The following is a 23,845-nucleotide window of genomic DNA, read 5'->3' as shown; positions in this document are numbered from 1 at the left end:
ATGTTCTTCTGGAACCAGGAGCTGGTAGTTGGACTGGAAGCTTGGCCTGCTTTGGGGTTGATTTGGTCTCTCCCTCCTTTGGCAGTCTACCCAACTCTGTATCCGCTGTACGTAGGCAGGGCCGTGCACCGCCACCAAGAACTACCCGACCTGGGGTTTTCTTTTGTGTATGTGACGGTAGGAACTGCTCATGATCATTGCTCAAGACCCACTAAGTCATTAGGGAACTGCAGAGTGGTGGTCGTCCAGTTATTTCCCTCTTCATTTATTGGCTGAAATATCTCATAAAGACAAACTTTGCTATTATCAACGTTTTGATCATCCTGAGCTGTGGTATGTATAAGAAAATCAGGAGAAATGAATGGTTTTGTTACTTTTTTTTGGTACCGGAGATTGAACCTGAGGGCATTCTACCTCTTAGCTACACGCCAGTGTGTGTGTGTGTCTGTGTGTGTGTGTGTGTGTGTGTGTGTGTGTGTGTGTGTGTGTGTGTGTGAGTGACTGGGGATTCCACCTCCCAGCTACACTCTTTTATTTTTATTTTGAAACTGGGTCTCATAAGTTGCTGAGGGCCTAAGGTTCTGAGACTGACCTTGAACCTGCAATCCTCCTGTCTAAGTGTCTCAGGTGCCAGGATTATAGTTATGCCACTGTGCCCAGCTACCCCTAACCCTTTCTACTTTTTTTTTTTTTTAAAGTGGTACTGGGGGTGTAACCCAGAGGCTTTCTAATTCCAGACCCATTTTATATTTTATTTGGAAACAGGGTCTCACTAAGTTGCTGAGAGCCTCACCCAGTAGCTGAGGCTGGCTTCGAACCTGTGCGATCCTCCAGGTCTCAGCCTCCCAAGTGCGGGGATTACAAGCGTGTGCCACCACGCCCGGCTCTACTTTTTATTTTGAAACAAGGTCTTGCTAAGTTGCTGAGGCTAGCCTTCAGTTTGCAATCCTTCTGTCTCAGCCTCTCAGGTGCTGGGATTTAGGCCTGCGTCTCTGCACCAGTTGTTTAATTTCTTACTAGTTGAGGGTGAGGACCAACGAGGGACAGGTCTGAGGGAGGGCAGGTGTAGTCACAAGCCAGCATTGCATATTAATGAGCCCATTTGCTTGTCCAGATCGTTAACTGCTGTGCCTCGGCAGGAAATCCTAGGCACTGAGGTCACTGTGACCCATCCTCCTCCTGTACCCTTTTCTGCTTCATTTCTTGAGCCTGCCATTATTCTCTCTGCTGAGGACATCCCTTGTACTTTCTCTGTTGGAATCACACCGTGTCAGGAGAAACGTGCGGGAAGCCACGGGGAGTCCCGGATTCCTGGTGAGGTCCCAGGGCAGTTTGGGTCACGGCGTTCCCTGGGCTTCCGCGGGAGCGCCCGGGCTTGCTTGCTGCAGGCCCGCGCCGCCCGGGGCCACGCCGAGTGCAGCTCGGCCCCCTTGCCCCTCCGGGCGCTCCTCCAGAGTGTCATCCCGGGACCCGCGGCCCACAGTGAGTCTTCGTGAGCCTGTGTCGGGGCTCTCCCATGAACTTCCAGGGCACGGGAAACGGACCAGGCAGTCTCTGGGTTCCGGAAACTCCCAACCCTTTCATTTTGTGGTTGCTGGGAGTGGAGTCCGGAGCATTCTCTTTCTGCCATATTTTACCTCTGAGCTACCCCAGCCCTGTTTTATTTTTTATTTATTTATTTATTTATTTATTTATTTATTTATTTATGGTTCTGCGAATTGAACCTGGGGGCATCCTAACTTTAAGCTATACCCCCGGCCTATTTATTTATTTATTTATTTATTTATTTATTTATTTATTGGGGTGCTGGGGATGGAACCCAGGGGCATTCTACCTCCGAGCTATACCCTCAGCCCTATTTTTTTATTCTTATTTTGTAACAGGGCCTCACTGAGTGGCAAAGGGCCTCACTAAGTGTTAGCTGAGGCCGTCTGCGAACTGCGATCCTCCTGTCTCAGCCTCCCAAATGCTGGGATCACAAGCACGTGCCCCCACGCCCGACTTATTTTTTTATTTTGAAACAGGGTCTCACTAAGTTGCAGAGGTTCCTCCCTAGCTGAGGTCAGCTATGAACCTGTAATCCTTTTGTGTCAGCCAGCTAAGTACTGGGATTACAAGCATGTGCCACCATGACCGACTTTATTTTTTACTTCGAAACAGCATCTCAGTAAGTTGCTGAGGGCCTCGCTGAGTTGTGGAGGCTGGCCTTGAACCTGAGATCCTCCTGTCCCAGCCTCCCGAATACTGGGATTACAGGTGTGTACCACTAGGCCCATCTTCAGTTAGTGTGATCTTACTTTTGTATAATAGAAACTTCCATAACCTCATGGAAGACAACACAGTTGGTGAAGTGTGTGTGTGTGTGTGTGTGTGTGTGTGTGTGTGTGTGTGTACAGGAGGACAGGATCTTGGGGTTTAAAGTCATGACTCATTAGAGGGATTGGATATCTTCTGTAAATATCCTGACCAGGCACCAGTTAGTTGGGAAGAAAATCCCTCCCTCCCTCCCTCTTCCTCTCTCGTATGTGGGGTTCTCATTGCAGACAGACAGTCCCCAGCATTTGCCCCCCATGTCTGTATGAATTAAGGACCATTTGCTCGAGAGCACAGGCTTGTTTCGAAGTCTAGTTCCAAACCTTGGTCTTTTGTCTTTTGCGGAGCTGAGGAAGCGACGTGGAGGCCTGTGTTTCCTTTTGCTGTAGTGGATTTGTGATGAGTGTTTGCTTTTCTTTGATGGGGCCTCTCTCGCGGGGGCTGTGGGGGAGAAGTAGGTTGGGGTGCCGTGTCATTTGTCAGGGGGAAGTCCATGAGCAGGTCAGGTGAGTGCCTTCACCCGAGTGTTCCGGACTCAGTTACTTGGCTGTTTCTGTCTTTAGTCCTGGGGAAGACACGTGTCTTCCCTCTGTCTTGTTCAGGAGGTAAGCAAGTACTTCCTGGTTCATTCTTGTAGGACTTTTTTATCTCATTTTTTTTTGTTTGCAATTAATGATCAAAGCCAAGGGCACTCCACCTCTGACCTACACCCCCAGCTTTTTAAAATTTTTTATTTTGAAATAGAATCTTGCTGGTTGCTGAGGCTGGTCTCGAACCTGCGATCTTCCTGTCTTCAGGCAATGGGATTAGAGGTCCACCATGCCTGGCTTGCTGTAGGATTTTAATTTTGGCCTTGGAGAACAGAAGATAATTCTTTAAAACTGGTCCCTACAATCTAAGGCCGATAGAGAACCACCGGTGACAGTAACTTTTTTGTGTGTGTGCGAGACTCGCGCTGTGTTTAATTTTGACTTCCTGCTGCCCTACTGCGGGTGGCTGTCCCGCTGGGCACATCCCAGCTCCGCTGGGGTCGAGAGCCTGGGAATCGCAGGAGCCTGGGCTCCTTTCAACACTCCCAAACCGCAGCCTGTTCTTGGGGGTCTGCTGACCGGGTGGCTGGGCTGGCGAGGATGGGAAGGTCCTGATCTGTGTGCCCGAGGGTCCGCCGCTCCCGGCCGGGCGTGCGTGTGGAGCCTTTCGTGAATCCGCGTCTGCGTTTCCCTGGGGCCTGGGATGTGGAGAGCTCAGAGGAAACGGGCAGATCAAGAGCAGGGTGTCCACAGTCGGGCTCATTCTTTACTCTTTTCCTCTTTGGCCACCTTTTTTCATCTGAGGCCAAGACTTATTTGATAGTTTGCCAAATACATTTTAAAGCACTGGCTTTAATATTTATCGAGCACCTGCAGGGTACAAAGCACAGCGTGCTCGAGCTGTATGGTCTCTGACCTTATCCTTCTGACTTCAGGTTAAAACCGTCAGCTGCTGTCTTTTTGTTTTTTGGTGGTACTGGGGTTCCTGGAAGCCCTTCTACCTCCGGGATACGCTCCCACGGGCTATACTCCCAGACTTGTTTTTTAACTTTTTTATGTGGAAACAGGGTCTCTTAAGCCAGCATGGCCGGCTCCCAACCAGCAGATCCTCCTGTCTCCGCCTCCCAAGCGCGGGGGGGGGATTACAAGCGTGCGCCACCACGCCCGGCCATCTGCTGTCTTAAAGGAGAAGGCAGTCCGGCGTTATTAGCTCAGTGATGAAGGTCACACTTTGTCAAAATGCCCTTTTAACGTGCTAATAAAAGTAAAGCTGGTGTTGAGAAAAATTGATATGGTTTGTATTTCTAATGAAGGCTTTTTTTTTTGTCCTCGTAGGAAGGCACCAAAGTAATTCAGCCCATCTTTCTGGGGAAAGTTATTAATTATTTTGAGAACTATGATCCCACGGACTCCGAGGCCCTCCACACCGCCTACGCCTACGCCTCGGTGCTGGCCGCCTGCACCATCCTGCTGGCCATCATGCACCACCTGTATTTCTACCACGTGCAGTGCGCGGGGATGAGGCTGCGCGTCGCCATGTGCCACATGATCTATCGCAAGGTGAGTGACGCCGGGTCTCGGGTCGCGCATCTCACCTACCCGAAGCATCGGACGCGTCCTGAGAAAGCTTAGGAAAATGACAAACCGCACTAATAGAATGGGTGAAGTTCTGCAGCAGCCCGCTGTTTGCACCAGGCGCACTTGTTGGTTTTTAAATGCAAATCTAGATATCAGGTTGCAGCTGCTTGCAGTACCAGGCTGTCGCAAAATACTCAACTAACAATGAAACCTAGCTAAAAAAAAATAAACGTCAAGTTGATTTTCAGGGTTTTCATAGCTAAGTCTCGTCGCCGTGGTTACGGAAAAGTATTTTTATTCACGAAAACCTTCATCGACATCAAAATTGTATTTATTTATTTATTTATTTATTTTATTTTTTATTTTTATTTTTTGGTGGTACTGGGGTTCCTGGAAGCCCGTCTACCTCCAGGCTACACTCCCAGACCTATTTTATACTTTTTTATTTTTGGAAACAGGGTCTCTTAAGCCAGCGCGGCTGGCTTCAAAGCTGCGCGATCCTCCTGTCTCCGCCTCCCAAGCGCGGGGATTACAAGCGTGCGCCACCACGCCCGGCCCAAAATTGTATTTAAAAGTGAGTTTCACTGAACTCGGGATCTGTAACATTGAGTCTAGGAGAAAAGGATGTCTGAGAAAGGGAATTAGATATTTTTTAAATGAATTGCTTAGTTGTATCAAATGTAATTTTGCCAACTAAAGAAAATTGGAATCCGTGCCAAATATGAGCAGTCTTTTAAAGAGCTCAAACTAGTTATGGCTGTTTTCATGGGATTTAAGGAAATAGTTGAATGTTTGGGATAACGCTTTCAATTTTAGACCTTTTTAGTAATTTTGGAGAGAAGGTATAATCTTTCATGTTGCTTGATCTTCAGATTAGACTTTTTAAATTTCCTTTTATCGCTACTGTGATGATAAGACCCAAGCTGACATTTTTAGTGCCTTTTATATTAAGAAATACCATAAAATTTTCCCGTAGTCTGTCCTGGTCTTTGCTGTGAGGAAGGTGGTTGGGCTTCAAGGTCTTTACAGAGGAGTCGCCACCCGATGCAGCGATCAGGAGCTGAAGAGCTCTCTGTAGGGTATTGCTTTGCCCTGGGCCATTTACTTTTTATTTTCGATTTTTAAGTCCTCATTTAAAGAAAAAGTTAGCCGGCCTTGGTTGCACACCCTTGCCATCCCAGTACTTGGGAGGCTGAGACAAGCAGGATTGCGGGCTCGCAGTGAGAATTTCATCAACCTATTGATAACCTGTTTCCAAGTTCAGTTCCCAATACCACATACAAAAATAAACAAACATAAATAAAATAAAGATGAAACAACTTAGGAATTGCTTCTTTTGCTTGCATTGACTCCTCTAGAATTTTTGTTCACTGTGGTCATTTCTGAGCAGAGCACCAGGCGTCCCGTCCCCGTCGTCCCCCGGGTGGTCTCATTAACTTCGGAGCTGTATGAGTGCTGTGCTCTGCGGCGGGCTCTACCACATACACCAAACTCCCCGGCGTCCGTGGGCTCTAATGGAGGGGTCTTTGCTGTCCTCCTGCTCATCACACAGTCGGTTCTATTCACAGAGCACTCAGGTGTGGCTGCACCTGCTGGGGTTTCATTTTTCTAGCTCACACTTAGTTTCAGGAAGCACGTAGGGAATTTTGCCAGCACCCACTGTTGACGCCCCCCAACTGGAGTCAGCTGCGGGCTCCCTGGTTTTTTTTTATTTATTTTTTTCAGTTGAACAAAGCTATCGCACAGGTGAGTTGTTGTTCACCTGTTTTTCTTCCTCTTTCCACTAAGGCTTTGGAAACCGCCTTGGGGAAATCCGATCTAGCTTGGCAGATTGGCTTACCTGAACGTAAACAGCTCCCAGAGGCATTCATTTGCCAGCTTGATTATCCTAGAAGAAGCATCTCTTGACAGAGTCCGGAATTGCTTGGGTGAAACCGCTTGGGTTATACCGTAGACTTAACCTGAAATTTCAGAAACGTGGGAAAGACGAATTTCCTCTTGCCTGCCATGTATCTGGAAACATGCCGAGAGACACTTGAGCACGGAGGACTGTGTCGGGAGGGCAGAGCCTGGCTGCAGCTTAGGCGGAAAGGCCCTTCTCTAGACCTTGACAGTTCAGCTAAGACCCTGCCTTCCGATCCCGGTGCCCTGCAGGGAGAAAACAGCTTGGGTGCTGTAAACAGAACGAGAGCAGAGCTCCTTGTCATAGATGGCGTCCAGCGACCTGGTGGGATGTTCCTATATAAAATGACTTGTCATTTATTTATTTTTTTCACAGTCTGGTAAACTGACTTTTGGCTTTTGATCGTTAATTCTCTTTTATTATGGTAAAACGTATGTAACATAAAGCTCCCCATATTACCCATTTCCAGTGTATTGTTCAGGATGGTAGGTACGTCCCATTGTCAGAACCGTCCGTCTCCAGAAAGTTTTCATCTTCCCAAACTGAAACCCTCTCCAGTAAACAGTGATTCTACCTTTCTCTCTTCTCCCCGCTATCAGCAGTCTAGTTTTAATTTTTTTTGGGGTACTGGAAGCGGAACCCAATGGCATTCTACTTCTGAGCTGTACCCCCAGACCTATTTTATTTAGAAACAGGGTCTCACTGAGTTGCCGAGGCTGGCGCTGAGCCTGCGCGCCTCCTGCCGCGGCCTCTCAAGTACTGCTGTTCCAGCTGTGCACGGGCACACCTGGCAGACTGTGAATTTGACTCCTGTAGCTTCCTCACTTAAGTGGAATCAACAGTATCTGTCCTTTTGTCTTGCTTCACCTACCACAATGTCTCCCGGGTTTCTTCACACTGTGGCTATGTCATAATTTAGTTCTCTTTCAGGCTAATATTCCATTGTCTGGATATGCCACATTTCGTCCCTCCGTTCATCTGTTGATGGACATTCACGTTGCCTCTGTCTTTGGGAGATTGTGGCTAATGGTGCTGTGAACGTGGGTGTACGGGTATCTCTTTGAGTCCCTGAATTCCTTTCTCCTGGACGAATGCATACAGAGAAGTGGGAATGATGGATCATGTTGCGATTCTATCTTTAATTTTCTTGAGGGGCCACCATACTGTTTTCTGCAACGACTGTACCATTTTATATTTCCATTCCACCATTGATTTTTTTTCTGTTTAACTTGAGGAGGACTAAGAGGCATTTTTTAATTCGGATCCTTGGCTCTACTGATGGTCTGTAAAATAGCCTATATTTTAAGACTGATGGTCTTAAAATAGCCTATAAGCTGGGTGTGGTGGTGCACTCTTGTAATCCCGGCATTTGGGAGGCTGAGACAGGAGGATCGCGGTTCGCAGACAGCCTCAGCTACTTAGGGAGGCCCTTTGCAACTCAGTGAGACCCTGTTTCAAATAAAAGAATAAAAAATAGGGCTGGGGTGTAGCTCAGAGGTAGAATGCCCCTCGGTTCCATCCCCAGTACCGAAAAAAGAAAAAAATACAACAAATAAACAACAACAACAACAACAGCCCATAGAAGTCTTTTCAGGTTCTTTAGATTTCTGGGTCATTTCTCAGAATTTTTTTACTGAATTAAGGGACTGTGAAACACAAGCTATTTTGGAGTGAACGCAACAGAGGCTCCTCCTTACCCTTTCTAGAAAGTCACAGTCGGCCGCTAGTCGCATTCCCAGCAGGGCTGCTGTCACCTCGACAGTGGGACTGGAGACATACTTTCTGTCTTCTTTTTTTTTTTATTATTATTACTTTTAAAATTTTTATTTGGAAATGACCGTGCTAAGTTTCTGAGGTTGGCTTCAGACCTGCATTCCTCCTGTCTCAGCCTCCCAAGTACTGGGATTACAGGCTTGTGCCACCATTTCTGGCCTGTCTTTACTTGACTGAGACACAGAAGAGGGGGCATGTCCATCTTCAGGGTTACTCCCCTTGGCTTGAAGAGGGGCCAGGTGGCTTGTGGCCAAGGGAGCCAACGTTGGGACAGCCGAGGCCCCCGGCCCCAGGCTCTGGTGGGACGGGTCTTCCTTCGGCAGCCTCGACCTTGGCTCAGGGCAGGATGCTGATGCTTTGGGCAGGACGGGTCTCAGCACTCAAGATGGCCTCGCCATCCTGCCTCGTATCATAAAAACACAGGACACCTAAGATCCCTGGCCCTGTCAGCTGTAGCTTCCCTGATTTCTGTCTAGTGAAAGAGCAGTGGTGGTTTCCACATTGGACTGGCTTCTGAGGAGCGGTTTTTGGTGAAAAGTGGGCTTGTTCTGACCACCTGGTAAAGCCAAAGTAGCCAGTCACTGAACTGGCTAGTGCTGGTTTCTGCTGCTGGTTACCAGGTACAGACTCCCTTGCCAAATTAAATAAGTTTGGCCAGGCGTCTCCCAGAAGAAACTGACAGTCTTTACTCTCTTTAGCGGCCCCAAAGGAAGGTTTGTTCTCTGTTTCAACTTCTACGGTAAGTTGATTTTCTGCAAACATTCTAGGTCCCCTTGATCATTGCTTGTAGGTCTGTTTCACGACAGCGTGTATAGTGATACTTATGCTCAGTGGATTGTGTGCATAATTGTTGGATTTATTTAATAATTGTGGAAAGGTAATTGACAGAAAGTTTTGGTCATGTCCGAGTCATATTCGTAGTTAGATAAAACTTAAATTTCAAAAAATTTAAAGCAGTGTGGTGTGTGTGTGTGTGTGTGTGTGTGTGTGTGTGTGTGTGTGTGTGTGTGTGTTGATAGGGATTGAACACAGGGGCATTCTACCCCTGAGCCATACCTTAAGCCCTTTTTACTTTTTATTTTGAAACAAGGTTGTGCTAAGTTAACTCTACATTGGCCTTGAACCTGGGATCCTCCCATCTCAGCCCCCCAAGTACTAGGGTATCAGGCCTGAGACACTGGCCCTAGCTTATGGTTAGGTTTCTTTCTGAAGATGTATAAGGATGATCTGGTGGGTAATGTCAAAGTGGAACTGCGTTCTATTTATGGAAATAGAGTATCTTCCTTAGAAGCATGTGGTGCTTTGCTTGGGTTTTTAACATTTCGACAAAATTCAAATGAACTAGTAGAATGAACTACACTGTTCATACTCCTGAAACGTTTTTTCTTCTAAAGAGTTTATTTTTACTTTTCTGTTTTACTTTTGATATGCACTTGAATCAAACCTGGTGCTTTTGGAAAAGTTAATCCCATCAACATTATGCTCATAAAGGTGCTGTGGGCTCTTTTCCTCCATTCAAGAAAGATAAGTTGAATCAGGAAATTTAAACTAATAGACAACCTGGTTGAGCTTGAACAAATCTTTATTACAAAGGCAGCAGGAAATAGAGAGGGAAGAGAAGAAAAGCAGCGTGCCTGGCAGACACGCTGGAGAGCACCAGAATGGGACTCTCTCCACACTCGGACCCCAGCCCTGTTCTTACTGGTATGTTCTTATCAGCGTTACCAAGGCAATAGGCTAGAAACTTATTTCTTAGGCAGGTGGTGCCTTCTTGTCTCTGGGCAGTGCATTTACTAAGTGCAGGGTCAATAATCTACCTTGCTTTTACCTCTGTTGTATTGGGCTGCATTGGTTGCCCATCAACTATGGGTATTTTGAAGCAACGCACGGAATTTACCTTTCTGAGTCCCGGAGAATGAAAGGGAAACAGAGGCACAAATTATAGCCTGTGTATCTGAGTGTAATCTCTAAGAGCAAGGCGTAGGCTTTTGCTGTCTTTATGGCTATGAAATGTGCCAGGCAGAGTCACTGTGATCTTAGGATTTTTAATTGTCTCTAACTTTTTTTTTTTTTTTATTGGTGGTACTGAGGATGGAACCCTTCTACCTCCAGGCTATACTCCCAGACCTATTTTATATTTTTATTTGGAAACAGGGTCTCTTAAGCCAGCGAGGCTGGCTTTGAACCTGCACAATCCTCCTGTCTGCCTCCCAAGCACGGGGATTACAAGTGTGCGCCACCACGCCCGGCAATTGTCTCTAACTTTTTTAGAGGTTAAAGGCTTTATGATAGGTAAACATTAGGACAAAGGGCAAAGAGAGAGGAGAGCCCTACAGTGAAACAGCTGCCGCCCTTCCTGCCTGAGTGCCTGCATAGCACCCAGACTCTGACTGCTTTTTATATTTTATTGGAAATCAATACCACAGCAATTTTCCAATACCAGCACAATTAAGGGCCAGTTTGTTCATCTTCCAGGTTGCTAGGGAAGAGCTAAGAGGAGCTGTTTTAATTTTCTGTGGTTGGGAGTTAGAGCCAACAAGGAAGCAACTATTTTGTTTGGCCTTTTCAAACACAAGGGTCTCTGTTACAGTTAAGAGCAACCTTTGCAGCCTAGAGTTATACTAGGATAACTATCTGCTCCGTGGGCTGCAGTGCAGACCGGAAGGGAGTGCTTTAGCTCAGTGCTTCCCAAACTGTGCTGGGCATCGGATTCACGTGAGGGAATCTTTAAAGCCACACTGATGTCTGGCTTCCACCCTAGACATTCCAGGGGAATTGGCAGGGGGAGGGGCTGAAAGATCCCAGATGTTTATCCTTACATACTTGTTCAGCTCTCCTCCCTCCCTCCCTCCTTCCCTCCCTTTTTTCCTTCCTTGTACTGGGGATTGAACCCAGCGACATTCTTTCTCCAAGCTATACCCACAGCCCTTTTTTGTTTTGTTTTAAAACAGGGTCTGACTGGGTTACTGAGAGTTTTGCTAAATGGCTGAGCCCGATCTTGAACCCGCGCTCCTCCTGTCTCCGTCTCCTAATCATTGGGATTACAGGCATGTACCGCCAAGCCCATCTAGCTCTACTTTATTATATACCTTATGACTACGACTTTTCGTGACATGGGGGTAGCTAAAAGTTATAGGGTAGTTATAGGTAGCTAAAGGTTTAATTCTTAGTGGCGAAAAGGGTATTTTGAAATTGCAGGTGTAAAGCTCGGCAATGGCCGTTGTTCATAACCTGGACTATCTTAGAGTCTGGGCCGTATCTCATATGGAAAAGTGCCCAGGTGTGAGTTAGGCACTCTACACTTAGTGGAAGACACTTAGATAGGGCTGAAATTGTAAACGTGGGCTCTGAGAAGAGTCAGACTCGAGTTTCAGACCTGATTTCGCCATTTGCTAAACTGTAAAATCTTAGAGAAGTGCCTTAATTTCTCAGAGCATTAATTTTCTAATCTTTAAAATAGGAATAAAAAATACCCGCGTCCTGGGTCGTTGCGAGGCCTAGATAGTTTCTAAAGCGCTTGATACAAAAATTTTTAAAATAGTAAGTTTTATTATTTTATTTTTTTTTACAGAAGCAGTGTATTATGTAGGTGGGCGAAGGGATTGTAAACACAGGTCCCAGGCTCGATAGTTGCGCTGCTTTTATAAGAAGCCCAGTTTTCCTCTTCCTAGCTGTGTGTCTCGGACAGAGTGCTCTGAGATTCCTTGCCCTCATTTGTACAGTGAAGATCCTAGTAGTCAACGCCTGTGTTTGTGGTGAGGACTGAGTGAGTCAGTGAAGCAGCGTGCCTACTGCCTGGCATTTGGTCAGCGTCCAACATTCCTGTTCTTTGCTATTGGCGCACAGTCACTGTTCATCTTCTGTGAACACACACAGCGAGACAGAAAGGCGGTCCGGGTGCCCAGTGTGGCGTAAGGGTGTGGACCTCAGGGTGTGGGGAAGGACCCCGCTGACTGGTGGAGATGTGCTGGGTGGGGCAGGGCAGGCATCTGGGCAGAACGTACAAATTTTCTGTGTTGGGATGGAAAAGTGGATGGAGTGGGTGCTCAGCGAGGGGAATAGCACAAGGTGGTGTACGGATGTAAGGGAGGATGGGGAAGCCTGGAGAGGCGTGCTGGGCGCAGGTAGCGGAGACCTTGCTCGTCAGCTTCAGGCAGGCGGTGCTGATTTAGTCCACCAGTCCCTGGGAGCTTTTACGTAAGGAAGTAAAGGATCAGGGCAGTGATTTCGGGAAATGTCTTCCTGCCTGTGGCTGCTCGTGAAGGGGCGAGGGGCCCACGTGCCACCGTGACCCGGGGATTGGGAAGGAGACGTCAGATCCAGGAGGTGGAGTCCGAGTCTCTTATCTGCCATATTTGCTAGTTTTGTCATGGGCAGCACTTACTTCTGCCGGTTCTTGGCTTCCGTGGTGAAAAGAACTTCAACTTGCGTCAGTCAGAGAAAGAGGCAGAGGTTTTGTTTTTGTTTTTGTTTCTTTGGTGGTGCTGGGGTTCCTGGAAGCCCTTCTACCTCCGGGCTGCGCTCCTAGACCTATTTTATGCTTTAATATTTTTGGAAACAGGGTCTCTTAAGCCAGCGCGGCTGGCTTTGAACCTGCGCGATCCTCCTGTCTCCGCCTCCCGAGCGCGGGGATTACAAGTGTGCGCCCCCACGCCCGGCGAGGCAGAGGTTTTAATTCAAGTAAAGTAAGGACACTGGTTCAGGGGAAACACCGGCCATCTTGAAAGAATGAGAACGGTGATGGGGAGAGAGACCAAGAGCCATAGAAGCGGCCCCAGGGCTGCCCCAAGTGGCTCAGAAATGGCAAAACTGCCTCAAACTAAAAAATGGCAAAGTAGCTCCGAAATGCTCAGAGCTCTTTCTTTTTCTGTGTCACCGGTATTGTTGACCTGGGTGGCAGGCCCTCAGTAACTTAGTGAGATTCGGTTTCAAATAAAGAATAAAACAGGGCTGGGGGTGTAGAAAATTCCCTGGGTTCCATTCCCAGTACTGCAGAAATATCAGGCTGGGGGTGTAGCTCAGAGGTAGAATGCCCCTGGGTTCATCCCCTAGCACCGCAAAAAAACCCAAAAAACCCGAAACAAAAACAACTCACAAGTGGAATGATATAGTCTGTACCTTTGGGCCGACTTCTTTTCCTCTGCTCAGTGTTTGAGATCATTCCACACTGTCTCCAACGTCGGGAGTTCTTTTGCTTGCTAACTGTAGGGTTCCGTCCCGTGATAACACCACAGTGTGTCCGCTCACGTGCTGATGGACCTCTCACTGGCTTCCAGGATTTGCCTGTGGAACGAAAGTGGCTGTGGACAGTCATAGCAACTTTTGTGGAGAGAGGTTTTTGTTTCTTTTAGGTAAAGACACCAAGGAGTAGAATTACTGGCTCATGTCATGAATATTTTAACGTGAGAAGAAACAGGCAAATGATTTCTCACAGTGTCTGCAGTGCATTCAGTGGTAAACAGCTGAAGTAGGAGCTCAGGATGATGGGAATTTTCACTTCATAGACGACTCATAATGTGCCTTTTTGTTCTTTGCTGTTCATATCTCTTTGTGAAGAAAAAATTCCATAATTTTTCATTTACTTATCTAATTGCTATTCTTAGCTATGAGTTTCTTTCTTTTCTTTTCTTTCTTTCTTTCTTTCTTTTTTTTTTTTTGCGGGTCTGCGGATGGAACCCAGGGGCATTTGACCTCCGAGCTACACCCCTTGCCCTACTTTTTATTCTTTGTTTTGAAACCAGGTCTCACTGAGTTGCAGGGGGCCTCACTAAGTAGCTGAGGCTGGCCGCAAACCATGATCTTCCAGTCTCAACCTCCTGAATGCTGGGATTACAAGTGTGCGCCACCATGCCCGGCTATGAGTTTCCATTTGAAATCACTTCTTTTCAGCCTGAAAGACATATTTTATCATGTCCTGTCATACAGGTTTCAGGTACTTTATTTATTTATTTATTTATTTATTTATTTATTTATTTTAAAATGGTGTCTTGCTAAGTTGCTGAGGGTCTCCCTAAGTTGCTGAGGCTATCCTCAAACCTTCTAGCCTCCTGTCTCAGCCTCCCAAGAACTGTGATTACATGCATGAACCACCATGCCCAGCTAGAATATATTTATAATAGTTTCTTTTGCTTTCCTTGCCTTATTGCTCTGGCTAGAGTCTCAAGAACTATATTGAAGAGAAGTGGTGATAACAAACATTCTTGTTTTGCTCCTGTTTTTAGGGGGGGGATTCTTGCAGGTTTTTCCCCATTTAATAAGATGTTGGCTGTGGGCCTATTGTAGATTGCCTTTATGGTGTTGAGGTGTGTTCCTTCTATTCCAATTCTCTGCGGTGCTTTTAGCATAGATGGATGTTGGATTTTGTCAAATGTTTTATCAGCGTCTATTGAAATGATCATGTGATTTTTGTCTTTGGTTCTGTTTACATGATGAATTACATGGATTGATTTTCATATGTTGAACCAGCCTTGCATCCCTGGGCTGAACCCTACCTGGTCATGGTGTATGATTTTCTTGATGTGGTTTTGAATGCGTGTTGCTAGTATTTTGTTTAACTGTTTTGCATCCAAGCTCATCAGAGACATAGGCCTGTAGTTTTCCTTCCTTGACGTGTCTTTATTTGGTTTGGGTATGAATGTGAGGTTGGCTTCAGTTTCTTCAAATAGTTTAAAATCCACATGTCTGGGCCATCTTGGATTTGCTTGCATTATCGTCACGGTTTCTTTAGGAGTGGGGTTGCTTTTTCTTAGAAATACTGCTTTCTTTCCTGCCAGCGGTTGTATGCGTCTTCCTCGCATGTTTCAGATTTTGAAATTATAAATTGGATCTCATAAATGCTACACCATAGTTCTTTACTCTAGGAATGTTCGGAAGAGTGTTGATGTTTACACCAGTGGACAGCCTCATTACAAGATGACCGCTTTGAGCTTGTGTAGACTTGGGTTTGTTCTCTGATAGGGCAAACTTTGGAAATTCTAATGCGCTTCCCCAGCACCTCCAACTCGGTGAGATTCAGCTCTCAAACCCCGTGTCCTTTGTGGGTCAGGCTAGGGCTTGGTTTCCATGGTTCTAAGACAAGTTTAGAGTGAGCTTCCTGCGATGCCTGCTAAAATCATGTCCCATAGATCTTTTCTGGGGGATGGGCTACTGAGAATTGAATCCAAAGATGCTCTGCCCTGGAGCTATGTTTTAGGGCAGGTTTGCTATGTTTTAGGGCAGGTTTTTTTTTTTTTTTACCCTCAGCACTTCCTGTTTGGGGTTGGATAATTCTCTGCTGTGGGGACCTACCCTGTGCATTGTCGGATGGTGAACAGTATCCACAGCTTCTGCCCACCAATGCCAATACTAACCTCTTCACCGTAACAGCCATGCCTCCTGGGCAGCAGAACTGCCCAGCTCGTGGATCCTTTTTCAGGGGCTTTTAATTCTAAGGCATGGTCTTTCTGGCCTTTCAGCATGACTCTTTTATGGCCTATGAGCGAGTTCTGCACGGTGGTGTGGAGAGGATTCTAGTTTTTCCACTTCTGTCTTCAGCTTTACCTCCACAGCTCCTTTCTGTCCCGTGCTTTTGAATCCCGCTCCACACTCAGGGACTTGCCGCGGTTCCCCTCCGCCCTAAACTTCGGGGGCCCCTCCTTACTCTCTGCATCTTGTTCAAATGCTGGTCGCTTTGGCTGACCCAGGTTATCAAAAAAATAATTCACATAAAGAAAATTATCCAACAGGGCCGATGTGCTGAGTCTGGACAGCATGCAATGCAGCGGGGACCCCTGCCTTTCTTTTCTTGGGATGTCTACTGAAATCATGGCCTGTAGGTCTTGTTGGGGGGACAGGGGTACTGAGAATTGAATCCAGAGATACTCTACCTTAAAGCTATACTCCCAGCCCCATTTTATTTTATTTTGAAACAGGTCTTGCTAAGTTGTTGAGAGTCTTGCAGAGTTTCCAAGTCTGACCTCAAACCTGTAATCCTCCCATCTCTGCCTCCAAGTACTAGGATTACTAGCATGCATAACCATGTCCTGCTTGTGGCCTGTTATTTAAAAATCTCTCTCTCTCTCTCTTTTTTTTTTTTTTTTTACTATGCATAGGGCAGCATCCCCATAGCAAAGAATTACCCTGCCCTAGCTGACGTGGTGGCACGTGCCTGTAATCCCAGTTCTTGGGAGGCTGAGACAGGATTGTAGATTCGCGGCTAGCCTCAGCTACTTATTGAGGCCCTCTGCAACTTAGTGAGAACCTGTATCAGAATAAAAAATAAAAAAGGGCTAAGGGTATAGCTCAGAGGTAAAATGCCCCTGGGTTCAAGCTCTAGCAACACACACACACACACACACACACACACACACACACACACACACACCAAACCAAACCAACCAACCAACCAACCAACCAACCAACCAACCAACCAACCAACCAAAAAGAATTACTCAGCCCTAAATGGAGAGCGCTGAGGTTGGAAGCCCTGCTCTGGAAACCCTCACTACCACAGCTGAAGCATCCTCTCCCTTCTGCCCAGCAGGGCTGCTGTGCTACATTTCACCTAGCAAGTGTCTCTTTTCTCCAGGATCAGTCTCCTATACGTCTAGTTTTCCTGTGCCTGAAAACATCTGCCTCATGGTTATGTCCTGTTCTGTGCTGGTTTAGGGACCCGCAGGCGGTGCAGGCTGGTCCTGGATCAGTCCCAGGAGTGTCTCTCCACCAGCCTTGCTGCCTGGCTGTTTGTGAGCTGTGGAGCCAGAGCTCTGAGCTATCTGGACCGGGCAGGGTGTCGGGTGTGGTCACAGAGCCCTGGCACTTACCTGCCCCACTTCCTTGTGGAGCAGATTAAGGATGTGTGCCAAGGCGGGGAGAGGGTACCCAGAGTCTATCTTGAGTCACATGTGTGCTTAACAGAAACGTGGGTCCTGGCCCCACCCAGACCTCTGCCATCAAAATTTCTAAGGAAAGGTGCCAGGAATCTATTTAGGGTCTATCCCCTGCCCTGATATAAAGACAATGGTGAGGAGGACAAGGGGGTGAGCGTGGCTGTGGGCCGCTCTGAAAGGGGAAAGGCAGCTGAGTATCTGCTTTCCTGTTCCTGGACTGTGTGCCGAAATTGTGGCCTGCGAGTTAAGAAAGTTAAATTTAAAACTTCTATTTGGTTTGAAATGTTTCCTCCTGCATTCAAGATATTTCTGTGGGTGCAGACTTTTTGGTTGGCAGTCAGTCACCTTCTTTCAGTTCTTCAAAGCTAACTGATTTGTTTTTAATTTTTGTGTGTGTGTGTGTGTATATGTGTGATGGGGGATAGAAGGAACCCAGGGTACCTCCAGGCTACACCCCGCAGCCCTATTCTTTTTTTTTATTCTTTATTTTGAAACAGGGTCTCACTGAGTTGCAAAGGGCCTCGCTAAGTAGCTGAGGCTGTCCACGGACTGCAATCCTTCTGTCTCAGCCTCCGGAATGCTGGGATGACAAGCGTGCGCCACCAGGCATGGCGTGCATACCTGTAATATCCTAGTACTTGTGGGGCTGAGACAGGAGGATCGTAGGCATGAAGCTAGTGCGAGACCTTGTTTTTATTTTCTTTTTGGTGGTACTAGAAACTGAACTCAAGGACATTCTAACTATACCTCCAGCCTTTTTTAAAATATTTTTTTTGTTTTGAAACAGGGTCTTGCTAGGTTGCTGACCGCCTTTCTACATTGAGGCGGTCCTTGAACCTGCAGTCCTCCTGTCTCAGCCTCCCCAAGTACTGGGATTACAGGAGTGTACTACTATGCCCAGCTGAGATCTCGTGTGTGTGTATGTGTGTGTTTCGGTACTGGGGATGGAACCCAATGGCATTCTACCTCCAAGCTACACCTCCAGCTCTATTTTTTATTCTTTATTTGGTAACAAGGTCTCACTGAGTTGCAAAGGGCCTCATTAAGTCACTGAGGCTGTCTGCAAACCGCCATCCTCTTATCTCAGCCTCCCAAATGCTGTGATAACAAAGGTGCATTGCTACACCCAGCAGAACTTGTGTTTTTAAAGGGCTTGGGGGTATAGCTCAGAAGTTGAATGACCCTGCGTTTGAGCTTCATTACCACACACACAGAAACACAATTAATTAAAATTAAAAATTGCTGTATATATATTAATTTTTTATTGGTGCATTGTATTTATACATCATAATGAAGCAAAAAACATAAATAGACACATTTATGTGTAGACATAAATGCACAGATCACCCAGCCAGCCCCCACCCAGTCCCCACCCCTCCCTCTCATGCTTGGCTTAGTGGTTGACTATGATATGAATAAGTACATCGTGTGCTTTAAAGAGATTATATATATAATCACAATTTTTAAAAGTTTGTACGTAATATATAATATATATGGCATAAAACACCGTTTTAAGTCATTTTGAGTCCAGTTCACTGGCATTAATTACATTTGCCTGTTGGGCCGTCATCACCACCATCCGCCTTCAGAAAGCCTCATCTTGCAAAACTGAATCTCTGAACCCCTCAAACACTCACTCCTGGTTTCCTGTACCTGCCCCTTGCCCCAGCCCCTGACAACCCCTGCATTTTCTTTTTTTTCTTTTTTTGGTGGTACTGGGGTTCCTGGAAGCCCTTCTACCTCCGGGCTATTTTTACATTTTTATTTGGAAACAGGGTCTCCTAAGCCAGCGCGCATGGCTGGCTTCGAACCTGTGTGATCTTCTTGTCTCCGCCTCCCAAGCGCGGGGATGACAAGCGTGCGCCGCCACGCCCGGCCAACCCCTGCATTTTCTGTCTCCAGGAATCTGACTCCGAGATGATGTCTCATTTATGTGCAATCAGAGTTTGGGGGCTCTTGCAACTGGCTCTTCTCACTTAGCCTGCGGTCCCCAAGGTTCATTTAGTTTGCCAAAAGTTTAGGTCAGACATCTACTCTGTACTCAACGAAAAAAAAAAAAATAGCGGCTCACCCTGACCTCCGTGCTAGGGATGGGCCTCCATAGCCGTAGAGGAGAAAGAAGGGATTTCAGGGAGCCCACCCCTGCCTGCCCCTGGCTCCCGCAAGCGCCTCCCGCCCGTTCTGTTTGGAAGTCCTCGGCTCCTCCTTCCCACCCCCCACCCCTGAGGGGGCCCATTAGTTGAACTCCCAGGGTCATTTTTGGGTTGGCTTGCTGCTTTTCAATAGGCTTATCTTCCCACCCCCATGAGTAGTAGGGGGGTAGGGTTTAGGAACAGGCGACCTGGCAGGATCCTCGGGCTGTGCGTCTCCTTGTGCCCCTGTCTGAACTCCTCGGTACTTATCCATGAAAGGCTCAGGCGTTGCTGCGTTGGATAAATTTGGCTTAGATCGTGTATGTGGTGACTGAGTCATTACTTGATAGCGTGTCCTTACCTATAAGATAGCACGTCATTGCTCTTTCTTTCTGATACATAGGTCTCGCCCCTCCTCTCTCCTCCCCCTCTTCTCTCCTTCCTCCTCTTCCTCTTCCTCCTGTTTCTGCTCCTCCTCCTCCCTTCTTTTTCTTGGTATTGGAGGTGTAATCCAAGGCCATTCTTCCCCAGAGTTACACTCTCAGCCTGATTATTATTTTCTTTTTATTTTGAATCAGAGACTTCCGCTGAGCTGCTAAGGCTGCTCTTGAACCTGCCACCCTCCTGCCTCAGCCTCCAAAGTGCTGGGGTTACAGGCGGCGCCACCACGTCTGTCTTCTTCATTTTCTTCAAGCTTCAAAGATGCTATCAGGTTGGGAGGCTGAGACTGGAGGATCATGGTTCGCGGTCAGCCTCATCTACGTAGGCCCTTTGCAACTCAGTGAGACCCTGTTTCAAAATAAAGAATAAAGAATAGAGCTGGGTGTGTAGCTCGGAATGCCCCCCCCTGAGTGCCATCTCTAGTTCTGCAAAGAAAAAAGATGCTATAGATGCTATCAAAGAAGGGAACATGTGACAGAACTAATTTTACCACAGTACAGAAGCAGGCGCTGTTCCTTTAGGACCGTCAAACAGCCAACCTGCTCAGGTTTAGTTAGTACTGTGATAAATACACATCAGTAGATAAAATGAAAAAAATCGTTTGTCAGATATTTGCATTCTGATCAATTCTTAGTAAATTATGTAATGTGGTGAGTCTAGAGGGCCTAGGGATCAAACCTGCGATCCTCCTGTCTCAGCCTCCCAAGTGCTGGGATTCTGAGCGTACGCCGCCCGCCTGGCCCGGCTCCCCGCCCCTCTTTGCCTTTTGCTGGGCTAGCTGAGCCTCATCACAGCCCTTACACCTCATACCTCTCTCTGTTCTCCATCTGAGTTGGCAAACCAGTTCAATGGGGCTCCTCTTTCAAACATAGGACTTGGTCGTGGGGGGTGTGGGCTGAGGGTGTCTCAGACCCGTGGGCTGTGACCCCTCTTTAGACAGACCGCCCACCGTCGGGCCGTACTTCCTGTTCTTTCTGTGGGCATTATTCATGGAAGTGTGGTTGTTTATCTGGAACAATATCTCTTCACCACCCACCTTTCACTCAGCAAAGCACCAGTTTTTTGTTCTTCAATTAAGTTTTTCCAAAGGTTACTTAGAAGAAAGCAGATTCAAGGAAATGAAAAGTAAAAAGTCCACACAAAATCAATAATTTGTGCTCTCCATAATCAGATGGTTGTGTTGATTTCTGGGATTTGTTTCCTTTTGCCTGGTTTTCTTCCCTCCCCCCTACATTCAGTATGGGGGATTGAACCCAGAAACATTCAACTTCCAAGCTTTCCCCTTCCCGTCCTCCTTCCAAGAGGAGGACTTGAGACAATTCCTGGGTCCCCCCCTCAAAAACAATGACGAGTGTCTGTACGTTGTGCAGCCTTAAGACAGGTGTGTCAGCATGACCAAGCAGATCTGAGCAACTATATTGGAAAACTACAGGCAGTTTTCTGTTTCAGGGCAGCTCAGCCTACTCACCATGGTTGCCAGTTGCAGGAAAGCCCAGTCTACCTGGAAGCCGTATTATCTGGCCCACGTGGCTCTGGGGTAGGGCCAGGAACCACGACGCAAGCGCTGGTGCTGAAAATCCTGTAGGTGCTGATCGGAGCCGATTTACCCTGGCCACTTAAAATACTATTACCCCAGCTCCTGGTTTCAAAGCAGTCGTAAGCCATAAGGAAATAGACGGGTGGGAATTTGAAGGGACAGCTGATAGCAGGGACCAGAGGATAGGACCAAGTGTGCAAGATCTGAAAGTACAGCTGTTGGGAGCACTTTGGGAGGAGCCCTGACACTGGTGGTGAGAAATCTCCCGCGTGAAGATGGACTGCAGTTTGCATCCTCTCTGTTCTAACCAGACTCTTAGAGGACTTCTGTTAAAGTGAATCTTGGATTCCTAAAGGGGCAGCGCATCTCACCGCTCAGGAACACACTTCCATGGAAATGCGAAGGTCATTCTTCCCGCTCCAGTCCCATTCCTTGGGTGGTGGTATTTACGTGTGTACATTTGGGTACTGTGTTTCACATGGACTGATTCAATAACTGAGAGAGAAGAAACACGATTTTTTGGGGGGCGATGAGACTAGGGATTGAACTCAGGAGCATTTCATTACCAAGCTATATCCCCGGTCCCTCCCATCCATTCATCCATCCATCCATCCATCCATCTATCATCCATCCATCATCCATCCATCCATCCATCCATCCATCCATCCATCCATTATCTATCTTTTATTTTTTTGGTGCTGGGGATTGAACCCAGGGTTGTTCTATTTCCAAGCTACACCCCTAGCTCATATTTTATTATTTTTATTTGGAAACAGGGCCTTGCTAAGTTGGTAAGGCAGGCTTTGAACCTGTGATCATGCTGTCTCAGCCTCCCAAGCACAGAGATTACAGGCATGTGTTGCCAAGGCTGTCTTATTTTTTATTTGGAAAAGGCTATTCTCAAACGTGTGATCCTCCTGACTCCGTTTCCCAAGAAGTACAGGTGTGTGCCACCACCTCGCTGGCCCGGCTCAGGTTTTTTTTTTTTTTTTTTTTTGGTACTGGGGATGGAACCCAGGGACATTCTACCTCTGATCTATACTCTTAGCTCTACTTTTTTTTTTTTTTTTAATTCTTCACCTAGAGACAGGGCCTTATTAAGTTGCAGAGGGCCTCACTAAGTACCTGAGGCGGGCCTCCAACCTGCAATCCTCCTATCTCATCCTCCCCAGGACTGAGATCACAAGTGTGTGCTACTACACTGTTTTCCTTCTCTCTCTTCTTCCTTATTCCCTTCCTTCCTTCAGTTCTCCCTTCTTTCCTTCTTTCCCTCCTTTTTTTTTCTCTTTTTTTGTGGTGCTGGGGATGGAACCCAGGGGCATTCTACCTCTCAGCTACACTTCCCAGCCCTATTTTTTATTCTTTGATTTTGAAACAGGGTCTCACTAAGTTGCAGAGGGTCTCACTGAGTAGCTGAGGCTGGCCACGAACCTGGGTCCTCCAGTCTCAGTCTCCGAAGTACTGAGATTACAAGTGTGCGTCACTAAGCCTGGTGGCGGCGGCTGCTTCCTCCTCCTCCTCCTCCTCCTCCTCCTCCTCCTCCTCCTCCCTCCCTCCCTCCCTCCCTCCCTTCCTCCCTCTCCTCCTCCTCCTCCTTCTTCTTCCTTCTTCTAATAAATTAGAGATACTAGTTGATGAATATAGAAAAGCTGAGTTAAGTTAGTGCTTTGGTCTAGACTGCAGAGTTCTCTGATAATCCCAGATACATTTTTTTTGCCGGCATGCACAGTGACCAGCCGTACAGTGGCGCCCTCCACTGGTGGCTTTTGCCTCATAGTTCACAATATAGGCCTCAAGGCCATGCAGATTCTAGTGTAACCAAAAACCACATGTTTACATTATTTTCCCGCCTTTACATGTCCTGTACTAGTGCCATGGACATGGTGAAGGCTTACCCTTTGATGGCATGTCTAATCTCTCCGAATGTACCAAGTTAAGGCTTTCGATTCTCTCGATTTCCTGCCCAAGACTTAACTATTCACATTCTCCCTGGTGGTATGAGATGACCCTACACCCTTGTCCAGACTAGATGCTATATTTTTAAAATCTTTGTTGATTTGACTTATTTCATAGGTTAAAAGAATACTACTTGTTATTTTTAATTTACATGGCAATGAGTAATAGTTTGAGTATTTGCATATATTCATTATCCATTGGTGAATTTCTTGCAAATATCCCTTAGTCTTTTTTTTTTAATTTCTGTTTTCAGTGCTAGGGGAACCCCAAGGCCTCATCGGAACTCTACTCCTGGGCTACAAAACCAACCCTTGCCTTTTTTTTTTTTTTTTTTTAATTTGCAGACATAAGCCAGGCGTAGTGGCGCACACTTGTAATTTCAGCATTTGGGAGGCTGAGACAGTAGGAACACGGTTCGCGGACAGCCTCAGCTCTTAGTGAGGCCCTTTGCAACTCAGTAAGACTCTGTTTCAAAGTAAAGAAGAAAAAAATAGGGCTGGGATGTAGCTCGGAGGTATAATACCCCTGGGTTCTATCCCCAGTACCACACACACACACACACACACACACACACACACACACACACACACACAATTTGCAGACATACAATTCTTACTGCAGGGTTCTGGTCCAGTGGACTTTGAGGAATGAAGGTCTAGGACTAATGAAGGGTATAGCAGCATGAAAGTTTGTTTTAAGTCAGGGAAAGATAGAAGACAGGGATCCTTGGAAGAAAGGCACCACTGAAGCTCTCGGAGCTGCACTTTGAAACCATACCGAGGTCCCCAACTGCTCTTCTATGATTGGTCAAACTT

The 23,845-nt window shown here is 46.8% G+C and overlaps 1 protein-coding gene across 3 annotated transcripts in view; it reads left to right on the top strand.

Annotated features, from left to right (window-relative positions):
• ABCC4 (ATP binding cassette subfamily C member 4 (PEL blood group)) overlaps window positions 1-23,845 on the top strand; it is a gene marked incomplete at both ends in the record, with an annotated part of 289,171 nt that overhangs the window by 59,174 nt on the left and 206,152 nt on the right. For 2 of the 3 annotated variants that reach the window (XM_080688957.1, XM_080688956.1), the window contains one exon: window positions 4,179-4,403. The exons of the other annotated variant lie outside the window; for it this stretch is intronic. In XM_080688957.1, coding sequence (XP_080545083.1) covers window positions 4,179-4,403 — 225 coding nt within the window. The remainder of the gene's footprint in view (window positions 1-4,178; window positions 4,404-23,845) is intronic. 3 annotated transcript variants of the gene reach the window in all.

The sequence above is a fragment of the Muscardinus avellanarius genome, assembly GCF_963383645.1.
Source record: "Muscardinus avellanarius genome assembly, chromosome: 2".
Lineage (NCBI taxonomy): Eukaryota > Metazoa > Chordata > Mammalia > Rodentia > Gliridae > Muscardinus > Muscardinus avellanarius.
This window is presented reverse-complemented; position numbering and strand designations above follow the sequence as displayed.